Source organism: Phyllopteryx taeniolatus, chromosome 20 (assembly GCF_024500385.1).
Source record: "Phyllopteryx taeniolatus isolate TA_2022b chromosome 20, UOR_Ptae_1.2, whole genome shotgun sequence".
Lineage (NCBI taxonomy): Eukaryota > Metazoa > Chordata > Actinopteri > Syngnathiformes > Syngnathidae > Phyllopteryx > Phyllopteryx taeniolatus.
The window spans coordinates 942,856-956,386 of record NC_084521.1 but is presented as its reverse complement, the minus strand read 5'-3'; the positions used below and the strand labels follow the sequence as shown (position 1 = coordinate 956,386).

The window sequence follows — 13,531 nt, the reverse complement described above, 5'->3', positions numbered from 1 at the left end:
CCATTTCTCTTCCCATCTACACCATGGTAAAATAATTTAAACCCTGCCCCTAAACTTCTAGCCTTACTGCCTTTCCACCTGGTCTCCTGGACACACAATATATCAACCTTTCTCCTAATCATCATGTCAACCAACTCCCGAGATTTTCCTGTCATAGTCCCAACATTCAAAGTCCCCACATTCAGTTCTAGGCTCTGTGTTTTCCTCTTCTCTTTCTGCCGAAGAACCCGCTTTCCACCTCTTCTTCTTCTTCTTCTTTGACTTCGACCCACAGTAGCTGAATTTCCAACAGCGCCCTGCAGGTTGACGGCGCCGGTGGCGGACGTTGTTAACCCGGGCCACGACCGATCCGGTATGGAATTCTTTGGATGAACGCTCATATTTGTTTGGCAAGGTTTTAAGCCGGATGCCCTTCCTGACGCAACCCTCTGCATTTATCCGGGCTTGGGACCGGCCTACAGTTTGCACTGACTTGTGCCCCCCATAGGGCTGCATTATCGCATTCATGGTACTATATATATATATATATATATTATTCACAAAGATTGATTTATACAGGTGGGGCAATATTGTATAACGTTATATTTGGAAGCAAAAGACTTACTTCAATTTAAGGTGAATTAACATGTTAACAAAACATATAGACTGAACAAAAATTGTTAGCCTATTAGCATAATTGCCCAAGTCATTTTTGAATGTTTTCAGAAATGTTTTTTAAAAAAACGCGACAAGTTCAACAGGAAGAATCAAAGTTGCCTCAGTTCAACCTTTGCGGATTACCATGACCTCCATAAATAAGAATCTTAGTTCGTTAAAAGTCAAAGTACTTGGGCAATTATGCTACGGTATTAGGAAATTACAAAATTTAAATGCAACATTTTTGCTTTTCCTCCCATTTTTCATGAGCCCAACTCAAAGAGCCTCAGAAAGACTTTTTCTTTCCTCTCAAATATTTTCCACAAATCTGTGTTAGCGAGCACTTCTCCTTTGCCGAGATAATCCATTGACCTCACAGCTGTGGCATATCAAGATGCTGATTAGACAGCGGGGTGTGCCTTTGGCTGCCCACAATAAAAGGCCAATCAAGCAATGGCATCAATTGCATATTGTGCCAGCATACTGCACACTTTTTGACTCTATAGATTATTTATTGTATATTTATATTTATTGAGTGTGTACTGTTACAAAACAGTAGCCTGCTGCTCTTCAAGGACAGTTCAAATAAAGGTCCGCTAGCTTAATGCTAAATTAGAATGTGAAATGCCGTAGACAGGCTAACAGAAATTAGCCCTATTGTAGTTTAGTTCGGGACCTTTTTCTTCTCCTTCTTCATTTTCTTCTTATGCTTCTCCTTCCTATTCTCTTTCTCCTTTTCATTCTTCTATGCTGGAGTTCCAAATTTGAATGGAATGTTCCTTTTCTTGCGCCCATCCCGAACTTCGCTGTAAACGTCGTTGAAATGAAACATTATTCCAATGGAGGATTGACGAGAGGAAAAGTGGGTTCAAAAGAACAGTAGTAGAAAGTAGCTTTGAGGTTTATCTTGGGACTAAAAATGAGATATTCTTGTGATTACACCTTTCAGTAACGCAATCAGTAAGCACACACAGCATAGTGTGAACACATCAAGCATTAAAACCACAATTTTAGCGTCCGTACCTCCCAAAAAGCACACCCAAAAAAAACGACACGAGGCAAACAGTGACCGGTTGCCGACCCGGTGTGTCTCGTGTCGCGCTTTGTTGGTGGGATTTATATTTTATTGTCTGGCGTGTTTGCAACCTCTGCGAGCTGCTGCCGTCAACACGATAAGAACACAAAAGACGTTGACTCGTTTTTGTTTTTGCGTCTTTATTTGCACAGCCGGGAGAACATCCGCGCGTGCGCACACACACACATTCACGCAACACAAGTACACAACAAACTTGTCGTCATTGACTTTATGATACGTTATTCAAAGTGCATCGAGAATGCAGAGGTTCTGATCCCAATTGTGCCCCCAATTAGCCAGTTTTAGCACTAGTGCGGGAACATGCAGTTCTTTCGTTCTTTCTTCTTCTTCTCATTACCTAACGAGCTAAATTTAGATTCAGCCAGTAATTTATTCCAGGAGACAGAAATAGATTCTATTTCTAGGATGTTTTTTGGGATGTTTTTACATCAATAGGCAAGCCGATGAACTGACATCTGCATCTTGGCTGTTTACATCAGATTTACTCACTATACTGAATACACGACACAATTAAACGGACTTTGACAAGTTGCCAAAGATGCCGCCAAAGCCCTGGCTAATAGGAAAGTCATAATTGTTGTCAAGGAAGTATGTTCAAGTGGTAATTGTTGACTTTTTAAGAATGTTGTATGCGGGGGAGGAGCTAAATTTAGCCCGGGTTGTTAGCGGAAGTTCCCCAGATCATCTGTAAGCTATTTATTTTTATGTTTAATGTTGCAAGATGAGTTTGAAATGATATTAAAGTGCTTTGTGATTATTGTTTGTGGTGTAGTTACAATGTAATCTGTTAAAATAAGCAATGATAGAAAACAATAGGGTTAGGTTAAACACAGTTAATGATGTAGAAAAATAGCGTTGTCTGTCTTATTTTGGAAAATTGTAGCGCTTACGAAGCAATAAACGGTTGAAACGTACATTAACCAATGAGACTCTCCTTTCCCACATGCAAAGGTATTCCAGTAACAAACTATACTCGAAACTAATAAAATTTCATGGAACAAATATTATAATTTAGGTTGTAAATGTTGCTTCTGACCCTGACCAGCTGCCACAAATTGTTGTGGCTTGTGAAGCAGGGACATACCATACATGCCAGTAATTAGCTCACAGTTTGGCTGTGTTTTATTTTAATCGTCGAGTCTCCATTTTTGCTCCGTTAGCTTAGTGACATTAGCCAAGCAAACGTTGTGTGTGTTTTGTAAATCTCCGACAGTGGAGTATTCCCTCGTCACTTATTCAGCAAAAAATCTGCTCAGCCCGCCAGTGCTTTGCGAGATAAATATATTATTTTCGCTGTCTGGGGAATTTCCCGCTGCACAAACACGTCGTCGTTGGCGGCGTAGTGTGGTTGCCGTTCCCGCGAGGGAGTCACGAGTGCCTTGATGCGAGGCCGCAGCCTTGTCCACTGCTGGCAAAAGTACTCACACTCCGTACTTACGTAGAAGTACAGATAATTGTATCAAAAAAGATGGGGTAAAAGTAGAAGTACTGATTCGACACAATTCCTTAGAGACTGTTATAGAAATATAACATCACTTTGAGGCAAGAAAATGAAAAGGAAGGCTGTCACTCACAGTTCTTCAGATAATATTTCAAATTTGTCCCCCGCAGTTTAAGTTTACTAGACAAATGACACATAAAACTAAAGAGAATTAAACATTGTATATTTAAGAACCAAATTTTTAGCCAAACCATTTAATAAGAAAGGTCCGCTAGCTTAATGCTAAGTTAGAATGTGAAATGCCGTAGACAGGCTAACAGAAATTAGCCCTATTGTAGTTTAGTTAGGGACCTTTTTCTTCTCCTTCTTCTTTTTCTTCTTATGCTTCTCCTTCCTATTCTCTTTCTCCTTTTCATTCTTCTATGCTGGAGTTCCAAATTTGAATGGAATGTTCCTTTTCTTGCGCCCATCCCGAACTTCGCTGTAAACGTCGTTGAAATGAAACATTATTCCAATGGAGGATTGGCGAGAGGAAAAGTGGGTTCAAAAGAACAGTAGTAGAAAGTAGCTTTGAGGTTTATCTTGGGACTAAAAATGAGAGATGAGCCGTCTCATGCCTGTGAGAATGTAGAACAGGAATGTTTCCAGTTTGCTAACAATGCTAAGCTACTTGTCCACAGCTGCTGCGGTGTTGGGACTGCACCCAATATGAGTGTGACAAGCCACTTGAGTCCCGCCGGTCTCCTGCTGCTTGACCTGCTTTTCAAGGCCTTTTAGCCATTTAGTCTGCGCTTGCGTGTGGCTGCTGCGGCTACTTGGCTTGTTTCGGGACCGAAATGTATCTTATTGCAACGCTTGGATGCGGAAAAAAAAGGATTGATTGAAAATTGAGAACAAATTGGAAAAAAAGCCACAAATAGGTGAATCAGTCCCGAACCGCCACTTGCAAGGGTCCACTGTATATGTATTTTTTTGAGCAAGTTCGGGTTCAAAACTTCATGTTATCAAACCGAAGTTGTGCTCGTTAGCGTAGCATACACAGGAAGCCCGCTAACCTGCGTGTCCGGGTTTGGTCACGTGACATTTCACATCGAGCGGATTGCCGGTTTGCAGTCGCTAACTCCACTTGCTTAACGTTTTCTCCTGGCACTTCAACAGCATCGTGTCCACTCTGTTGACCTCACCCAATACTGATAAATCCTCACATCGGATGATCTACAAATCAAGCTGAGCATCGGCGGGAATTATTTTTCTCGCACCAGAACCGGAGAAGCCATATTTGTGCAGAGTGTGTGTGTGCGCGCCTAATGAGGTGTCATGAGAAGAGCTGCTGCAGGGTTTAGCAGAGCATGTACAACTCCTTTAAAATAAACAGCAGCTAATTTCCCTTGTGCCTTTATGCACATCCTGAGTTGGCACTTCACAGGTTGCGCACGCACACACACGTACACACATGTTCTCCATTTGACCTCCTTTTGCTGTCGTTCCTCCAGTAATTATTGCGTGATCCTCGGGGTTTGTGTTGAACATTCCCAATATCTACAGAGGCCTATTAGAGTTTGATTAGCTGGTGTGCTGGGTGATTTTGGAACCTCTTCCCCCTTATTTGCATAAACGCCCACTTATTCTTTTTTTTTTCATCCATCCATTTTCTACTGCTTATCCGAGGTCGGGTCGCAGGGGGAGTAGCTTTAGCAGGGATCCCCAGACTTCCCTCTCCCTAGCCACTTCATCCAGCTCTTCCGGGTGGATCCCGAGGCGTTCCCAGGCCAGCCGAAGGATGTAGTCTCTCCAGCGTGTCCTGGGTCATCCCCGGGGTCTCCTCCCGGTGTGACATGCCCAGAACACCTCACCAGGGAGGCGTCCAGGAGGCATCCGAAGCTGCATTCCGCTTGGCCAGCCGGTACCCATCAGCTGCCTCAGGAGTCCCACAGGCCAAAAAGGCCTGATAGGACTCTTTCTTCAGCTTGACGGCATCCCTCACTGTTGGTATCCAACAACGGGTTCGGGGATTGCCGCCACGACAGGCACCAAGCACCTTACGGCCACAGCTCCGGTCGGCCGCCCCAGCAATGGAGGCGTGGAACATGGTCCACTCGGACTCGATGTCCGCCACCTCCCCCGGAACATGAGCAAAGTTCTGTCGGAGGTGGGAGGTGAAACTCCTTCTGACAGGGGATTCCGCCAGACGTTCCCAGCAGAACCTCACAATACGTTTGGGCCTGCCACGTCGGACCGGCATCCTCCCCCACCATCGGAGCCAACTCACCACCAGGTGGTGATCAGTTGATCCGCCCCTCTCTTCACCCGAGTGTCCAAGACATGCGGCCGCAAGTGCGATGACACGACCACAAAGTCAATCATCAAACTGCGACCTAGGGTTTCCTGGTGCTAAGTGCACGTGTGGACACCCTTATGCTTGAACATGGTGTTCGTTATGGACAATCCATGATGAGCACAGAAGTTCAATAACAGTACACCGCTCGGGTTCTGATCGGGGGGGGGGGCGTTCCTCCCAATCACGCCCTTCCAGGTCTCACTGTCATTGCCCACGTGAGCATTGAAGTCCCCCAGCAGAACGATGGAGTCCCCAGCGGGAGCGCTCTCCAACACCCCCTCCAAGGACTCCAAAAAGGGTGGGTACTCACAAACAACAGTCATGACCCGTCCCCCCACCCGAAGGCGGAGGGAGGCTTCCCTCTAGTCCACCAGGGTGAACCCCAACGTACAGGCGCCGAGCCGGGGAGCAATAAGTATACCCACACCTGCTCGGCGCCTCTCACCGTGGGCAACTCCAGAGTGGAAGAGAGTCCAACCCCTCTCGAGAGGACTGGTACCAGAGCCCAAGCTGTGCGTGGAGGCGAGTCCGACTATATCTAGTCGGAACTTCTCGACCTCACACACCTGCTCGGGCTCCTTCCCTGCCAGAGAGGTGACATTCCACGCCCCTAGAGCCAGCTTCTGTAGCCGGGGATCGGATCGCCAAGGTCCCTGCCTGATTTGTGAAAATTCCCCTTTATTAACATTTTTTTTGACCCAATCCCCAGCTTATTTGCTAAAATTCGTGCTTATGTGCCCATTTGTTGTTTTTTAAACGCCGCATTTCAGTTTTTTTGCAGAAACATCTGCTTGTTTTTTAAAAATGCAATCCCCAGCCGATTTGTGTTTTTTCTGATGTATTTTCACTCTTTCCACAGAAACTCATTCTTTTCTTTCTTTTTTTCTTTTTTCGTAGTTTTGTTTTGACCCGATTCACCATTTATTTGCAGAAACCCCCGCTTATTCACTTTTGTTTTAAACCCAATCCAATGCTTATTTGCATCTTTTTTTCCTGGCAATTATAAGGGAATGTCAGATATTTGAAGATTTTCACTATTCAGCGGGGTCCATTGTATGGATTTTTTTGTACCTAAGTAAACTTAAAGAGAAAAAAAAATAGAAGCCCCTGAAATGTACAAAACTGAAAATGCATTTATGCCATCCAAACATGTTCCCATAGCTAACATGCTACTGTTGTGAACTGACTAACAAAAAAAAGCCGAACAATCTAATGAATACACCTGAAAAATATACAGTTTTCTTAGAAAGGCCATGGATAGGAAATATCTTGCCTATTATTAGTAATTAAGGAGTAGAAAGTACCGCTATCTCTTTTCAAATATAGGCAGTAAATGTAAAAAATTATGATCAAAATAAACACTCAAGGTACATATACATGAAAAAATGTACTCAAGTATAGATAGGAACTAAGTATTTGTGCTTTCCACCTGTGGATTTTTCTAGACGCATCAGCTCGTAATTAGCCCACAGAAGCTTGTTGGTCAGGTAGAAGAATAAAACAACGCTATCGTCAGTATTAATTAGCGTAACTGGGAGGTTTTATTCCCTCGTCTCGTGTCACGCAGAGGTGACGGTGGTGAACGTCCGTTTGAAGTCATGAGAATTCGTTGTGCTCTGTGTTTACTTAGCGTGTAAGCTCGCGCAATACAGCTCAATTAGCAGCAATTCACAAGGAAAAAGTGAGCGCGAGGCATGTTGGTTATGGAGATGCTTGAGGCTCCTTAATTAGACTCAGCAGAAGGACCAAGCGCTGTGGTCACAGTGGTGGAGGAAAAACTTTCAATTGAACTCACTGTACCTTTACACAAGTACTGAGTTAAAACCGGATGACAACATAGTCAAAATGTTGCCCGCCTTACGAGTAAAATGGGTGACAATGTTGTAATGTGTATGCCAGGCCAGTAGGTGACGATGTTACTTTGTAAAGGAACATGACATGGCATGTTTACAGTACAGTAAAATGGAAAGCGTATTTTTATCCTCCAAACAATCGTTGTCACATAAACAAGCCAACAAAGTGCTTTAACAGCCTCCACTAAAAAAGGATCTTAAGGGTCTTAGAGTAAAGAAGCACAATTGTTTTTACCAGCAGCTGTTTCTTTTCAACGTTTACATGGAAACGGTAAAGTGCAAAGTGCATTTTTAGGCTACAAAATGCTGTTTTCATGTAAAGAAACCACCAAAATGCTTTCACTGCTCCCACTAAAAAAGGATCTCAAGGATCTTAAGGTAACTGGCGACTGTTTTCATCACCAACCTGTAAACGGTTAGAATCCAAAGTGCATTATTAGGCTCTAAAGCACCATTGTTACCTAAACAAATCTCGGACTGTTGCATTCTGGGTAATGTAGTCTACGTTTCAAAAGCTTTTCCTGTGAACGACAAGCTGCTTACGCACGAGCCAGGAAATAGAGCTCGTGTGACAGCATTCTGATGAAAAGACCCGTGCTCGCGGTCTCGCACACACACACACAGCACACACACACGCTGCCATGGCAACCTGCGAGTCAGAGCGCCTTTGATTGACAACCGCCACAGCTGGGACCCAGACGTGGATGCAGCGAGAGCGACGACAATGCCATTCGGAATATTCCGACTCACTTATAGATTAGCTGATGGTGTCAAAATATTAGGAACAGCTCAACATAAACATGGCCAAAGTCATTATTGTCAATTATGTGCGGACCTAATTAACAATATGTTAATGCATTGACTTTCACAACACTATCAGTTGCTTGCTATCAGCTGAAGCCCATCAAACGTAATTAGAATCGCTGTGTACTGCCACCCAATAAAAAATAGGTCACTGTTATTCAACAGCAGCACTGTTTTTATTATTATTAAGATTATGATGAGGATGATGATTTTATTTAACTCTAAATCCCGGATGTCCATTTGCAATCAGCTCCACATTTTATATTGGTCTTATGCATATTTTGAATAATACATTAAAAACAGCACCAGCCATAGAAGGTTATGAGAAAACATTTAAATGTTGAAACTATTCTTTTTAAATAAAATGAAAAAGAATACAGTATTTTCCATCCATCCATCCATTTTCTGACCCTCACTAGGGTCGAGGGCGTGCTGGAGCCTATCCCAGCTGTCATCGGGCAGGAGGCGGGGTACACCCTGAACTGGTTGCCAGTCAATCGCAGGGCACATACAAACAAACAACCATTTGCACTCACAGTCATGCCTACGGGCAATTTAGAGTCTCCAATGAATGCATGTTTTTGGGATGTGGGAGGAAACCGGAGTGCCCGGAGAAAACCCACGCAGGTACGGCGAGAACATGCAAACTCCACACAGGCGGGGCCGGGGATTGAACCCGGGTCCTCAGAACTGTGAGGCTGACGCTCTAACCAGTCGTCCACCGTGCCGCCACAGTATTTTGTATTTGTATTTTTTTTTTGTATTTAAATAAATTAAATCAAAATGTAAAATGTTATAATAAATAATAATTTAATTAAAGTATGATGAAAATTTGCTACTCATTTTAAAAAATGTAAAATAAAGTTATCACACTTTAAATGAAAAAGGTTAAGAGAAAAAGTAAAAATTTTGAAGCAGTTTTTATTAAAAATTAAAATATTAAAAAATCTTACTAGATTTCGCACTTCATTTTAAATTATTAAAACATTTGAAAAATGAAATACAATTTTAATGAAACAATGTTGCACTTTTTTTATCTAATACTATTTTATTATTATCATTGTTATTATATATATTATTATTTTATTATACATTGTAAACATAATGCACATTTTCTTTAAACTATCAGAAAAAGAAAAAAATCTAAAAAAAAGATATTACACTTTATTTTGAAATAATTCTTGTATAATTTAAAAACATAAAAGGTTAAATGAACAATATTCACACGACCTTTTATTTTAAAATTGTGAAACAGTTAATTTTATATTTTAAAAAATATATATATGTTTTGAATTTTACAACCATATTCCTAAACACTATGTGGCCCGAAAATATTGCTTATTTAAGTGCAATGCGATAATCTAAAGCGACATTACTTTCTAGGCACCTGCTTGAGATGCCACGCAACGGATGTCAGGTTATAACCAGGCAGGCTGCGCCGTCTCGGCTGCTTCCTCCGCTTCCTGCAAATCCTCGCGTCAGTTGGCGAGGAGAGGACGGGATTATTCCTGGCTCTCCCCTACGCACGCACGCGCACACACACATTGTCACACACACTCCTCCGGCATCTCCACGCAGACAATCGACTTGAGGGGGTGCAGCTGAAGGCTCGCTCCACCTGTGTCGCTTTTCACGATTATGCAGTTTCTGAGTTGGGCCAACTAGAAAAAAAACGAATCAAAAGAACTGCCAAACTGACACTTTGTGCACGAAAAACGCAAGTGCTATGTTTGGAAATGGAGAGTTAATTTACAGGTGTGTTATTACCTCCATCATGTGGAAATTGTGCGAGGTAGTGAGGTGTTGTTTTGAAAGGTTGTTGTTCAGTTAGTAGATTAGTTGATTGTTGTGTTGGTTAGTTAGTCAGACAGCCAGTTAGGTGTTACCTAGCTGGCTAGCTGTTAGTCAGTCGGTTGGTTGGTCAGTCAATTAGTAGTTTAAGTTGGTTGTTTAGTTGGTTACTCTGTTGGGTAGTTCGTCAGCCACTTAATCGGTTGGTTGGCTGGTTAGTTGGGCAGTCAGCCAGTCAGTTACCTTAGAAGTTGGTTAGTTGACTACTTAGTATGTTAACTAGTTAGTTTGTTGGTCAGTTAGTCAGTCCGTAAGTCAGTTAGTCGGTTGATTGTCTAGTTGGTTAGTAGAGTTAGTTAGTTAATTAGTCAGCCTGTTAGTTGGTTGGTGGGCTGGTCTGTTAGTCAGTCAGTCAGGTGTTTTTTTTTTTTGGTTACTCAGATAGGCAATTAGTTGGCTGATTAGTCGCTCAGTTAGTCTGTTACTCAGTTAATTTACCAGTGTGTTGTCAGTTAGAGGGCTAGTCAGTCATTTAGCTAGTTGGTTAGTTAGTCTCCTCGGTTACCTGTATTAGCTTGGTTAATCAGTTAGTTGGTCAGTCAATCAATCAGTCAGTTGTTCAATTAGCTTGTTGGTTGGTCAGAAACAACAACCCAAACTCCCACACCACTTTGTCACGGAAGATCCATTTCAATTTTGGTGCAGCTCGAAGGAATTATTATTTTTTTTACTTTTGGCGCAAACTCTGGAATTTATTTTGGCAGAGTTCAGTGATCTACTGAGTGACCGTTGATGTTATCGTGAAAACGTATCTACTGAAAACGACAGTTGCTAACTACTTTGTAATACACATTGCCGCCATCTACAGGACTGGAGTGGTAGATTTTTGAGAGAATTTGTGTTTGGCCTTGGAGGAGGTTTCTCAGAAGGAAGTCAGAATTTCTCTCAAGACCTATGCTCTGCCGCAGAGACGACCACGATGTCCCGTGGGAAATAAGAGCAACGGCTCTGGTTTAATCATGCAAATGAGCCACTTCTTCATTTAGATATGAATTATGGCTTGTAATTTGGCGGCCGGGGCGGTGGAGTCTGGCCAGGACCGAACCGGACGCGTCTCTCGTGTTTTCCTAACGCTGCTGCAATCACACGGAAGAGGCTGTGCTCATTTAATACAAAGTTGAATAATTATACCTTTTGTCCATCACACGCGACATTTGATCCCTTCTTCCACTTCATTAATGACTTAGATTACCTTTGCTGCGGAATTTCTGCAATGTAGGAATCATTTCTTGAGAAAATAGTTTGTCTTTGTTTCAGGAGCAAAGCTTAAATAAAAAGCAAAATGAAGAAAGAAGCAACAATTCAAACAGTCCCAAATAAAGTCACAACTACACTCCTGTTGACGATTATGTACAGGACGTAAGGTTCTGTGTGTCATAAGCTACGTTTCAATCACATGCTTGTGTAGTCAAAATACTTAAAAAATACAAAATACTTTCAAAGCTAAGTGTGGCATAACACGAGGCAATTGCTCTCAAAGCTACAGTATGTGTGACCGGTGAGCACATGCTCCTTTAGTCAAAATGATCACTGTCAAACCTACGTGTGGCATAACAATAACTCTCAACACTACTACAGAATGTGTGGCCACATGCTCCTATAGTCAAGATAACTGCTCGCAAAGCTTTGTCTGGCATATCAATGACACAGTTGTGTAGTCAAAACAATCACTGAAAACTTCTCAAAGCAATTTGTGACATCGCAATCACATATTGTTGTCGTGGAGACAATGATTCTAAAAGCTGCTGTATGTATCTTAACAATCAGATGTTGTTGTAGTCTAAACAATCACTCTCAAAGATATGCGCGGCCTAAAAATCACAAGGACAGTGACAAAGACAATGGTTCTCAGTGCAATTTGTGGCATAACAATCACACATTTGTGAAGTGCAGACAATTGCTGTCAAAGCTATGTGTGACCTAACAATCACATGCTGGTGTAGTCAAAACAATCACTCTGAAATATATTTGCGGCATAAAAATCATCTTTGCGTAGTCGAGACAATGGCTCTCGTAGCGATTTGGGACATAACAATCACACGCTTGTGTAGTCCAGACAATCGTTCTCAAAACTGTGTGGCATAATAATCGCTGTCACACCTGTGTGGTCTACAAAATCACACACATAGTCCAGACAGTCACTGTTGTGCATAACAACTTCTATGTTTTGATTGTCTGTGTTTTATTGTCTCTTCTCAGTGTTTGCCAAGCCGAGGCCACGGCTTCGTCCTGGACAAGTACAAGTGTCACTGCAGGAAGGGATTCTACCACCCTGACCGATTGGCCGTCGGCGGCTTTACAAGTATGTCCACTACTGTGCTTGAAATGTACTCAGTAGCGCCCCCTGGAAAGTAAAACAAAAAAATAAAAATAGGCTCCACTTTCACCGATTGATCCATGATGCAAGAGCCAATCATGTTGCAGCAGGGCGTATCTTGCCAGGAATGCACCTGGGACTCCCAATGAAGGGTCAACGCCTTCCCAACGTTAGCGTGCCCACTTGAGGGAAGATTAGCCCCCGTGAGGTTCTTCTCTGTGAAATGTTCGCTCAGCGCGACATCATCTTCAACATCATCTTTATCATCCTCAAGTTTCCTGAGCTAACATTTGTGATCACGGTCCGGCGTGCGTCCTCACGTCGTCGCCGTGTTGACTCTCAGTGTTGGCGCATGACGATCCCGAATACAAACGCAACATCGCGGACGCGGGACGATCGTTTCAGTCTACTCGCTACCTTGAAACCCTTATTTGGAACCCCGACGCTGTCTAACCCAGGTTTGAGACTAATTTGAAACCATAACTGGAAACCTAAACCATAGCCTGAAACCCTAAGTATTGTTTGAAACTCAAACAAAGACTGGAAGCCCAAATTTTTAAACCCTAACCCAGGCTTGGAACCCTAAATTGAAACCATAACTTGAAACCTAAACCTTGCCTTGAAATCCTTCCACTCGTTAGAAGCCCTAACCCAGGCTTGAAACTCTATTTTCAACCCATAACTTGAAACCCTAACCCTGGTTTGTAACCTGAATTTGAAAGCCAAACCCTCCCTTGAAACTTAAACTCTTTTTAAAGCCCTAACCCAGGGTTGAAACTCTAATTTGAAACCCTAACCCTTGTTGAAACTCAGATGAAGACTTGAAACCCTAATTTTTAAACCCTAACCCAGGCGCGAGGGACGGCGGCCCCGGCGTGGATGAAGCGCCCGCCGGCGACTGCCAGCCGTGCCGGCCGGGCTGCGCCTTCTGCAAGGACGACACGCCGTGCGCCACGCGGGAGGACGGCGCGCTGCGGACCGCCGTCGTCTGCTTCCAGAGCCTCTGCGTCCTGGCGCTCTTGGTCAGCATGGTGCTGGTCTACCACTTCCGGAGGAACAAGGTAGAGTGTTACGTTTTTGTGGGGGGGGTCTCCTCCATAGAACGTGCTTGCGGGTGGCAAATGGTCAGCCACATTCACTAATGTTTGACTAATTGTCTCACTCATTGTTGCTTTACATAAAAAAAATATATATA

At 43.0% G+C, this 13,531-nt stretch overlaps 1 protein-coding gene across 2 annotated transcripts in view; it reads left to right on the top strand.

Annotated features, from left to right (window-relative positions):
• Positions 1-13,531, top strand: part of LOC133470353 (metabotropic glycine receptor-like) — a 56,816-nt gene that overhangs the window by 16,394 nt on the left and 26,891 nt on the right. For both annotated transcript variants that reach the window (XM_061758646.1, XM_061758645.1), the window contains exons 3-4: positions 12,219-12,321; positions 13,189-13,397. In XM_061758646.1, the coding sequence (XP_061614630.1) occupies positions 12,219-12,321; positions 13,189-13,397 (312 nt within the window). The remainder of the gene's footprint in view (positions 1-12,218; positions 12,322-13,188; positions 13,398-13,531) is intronic.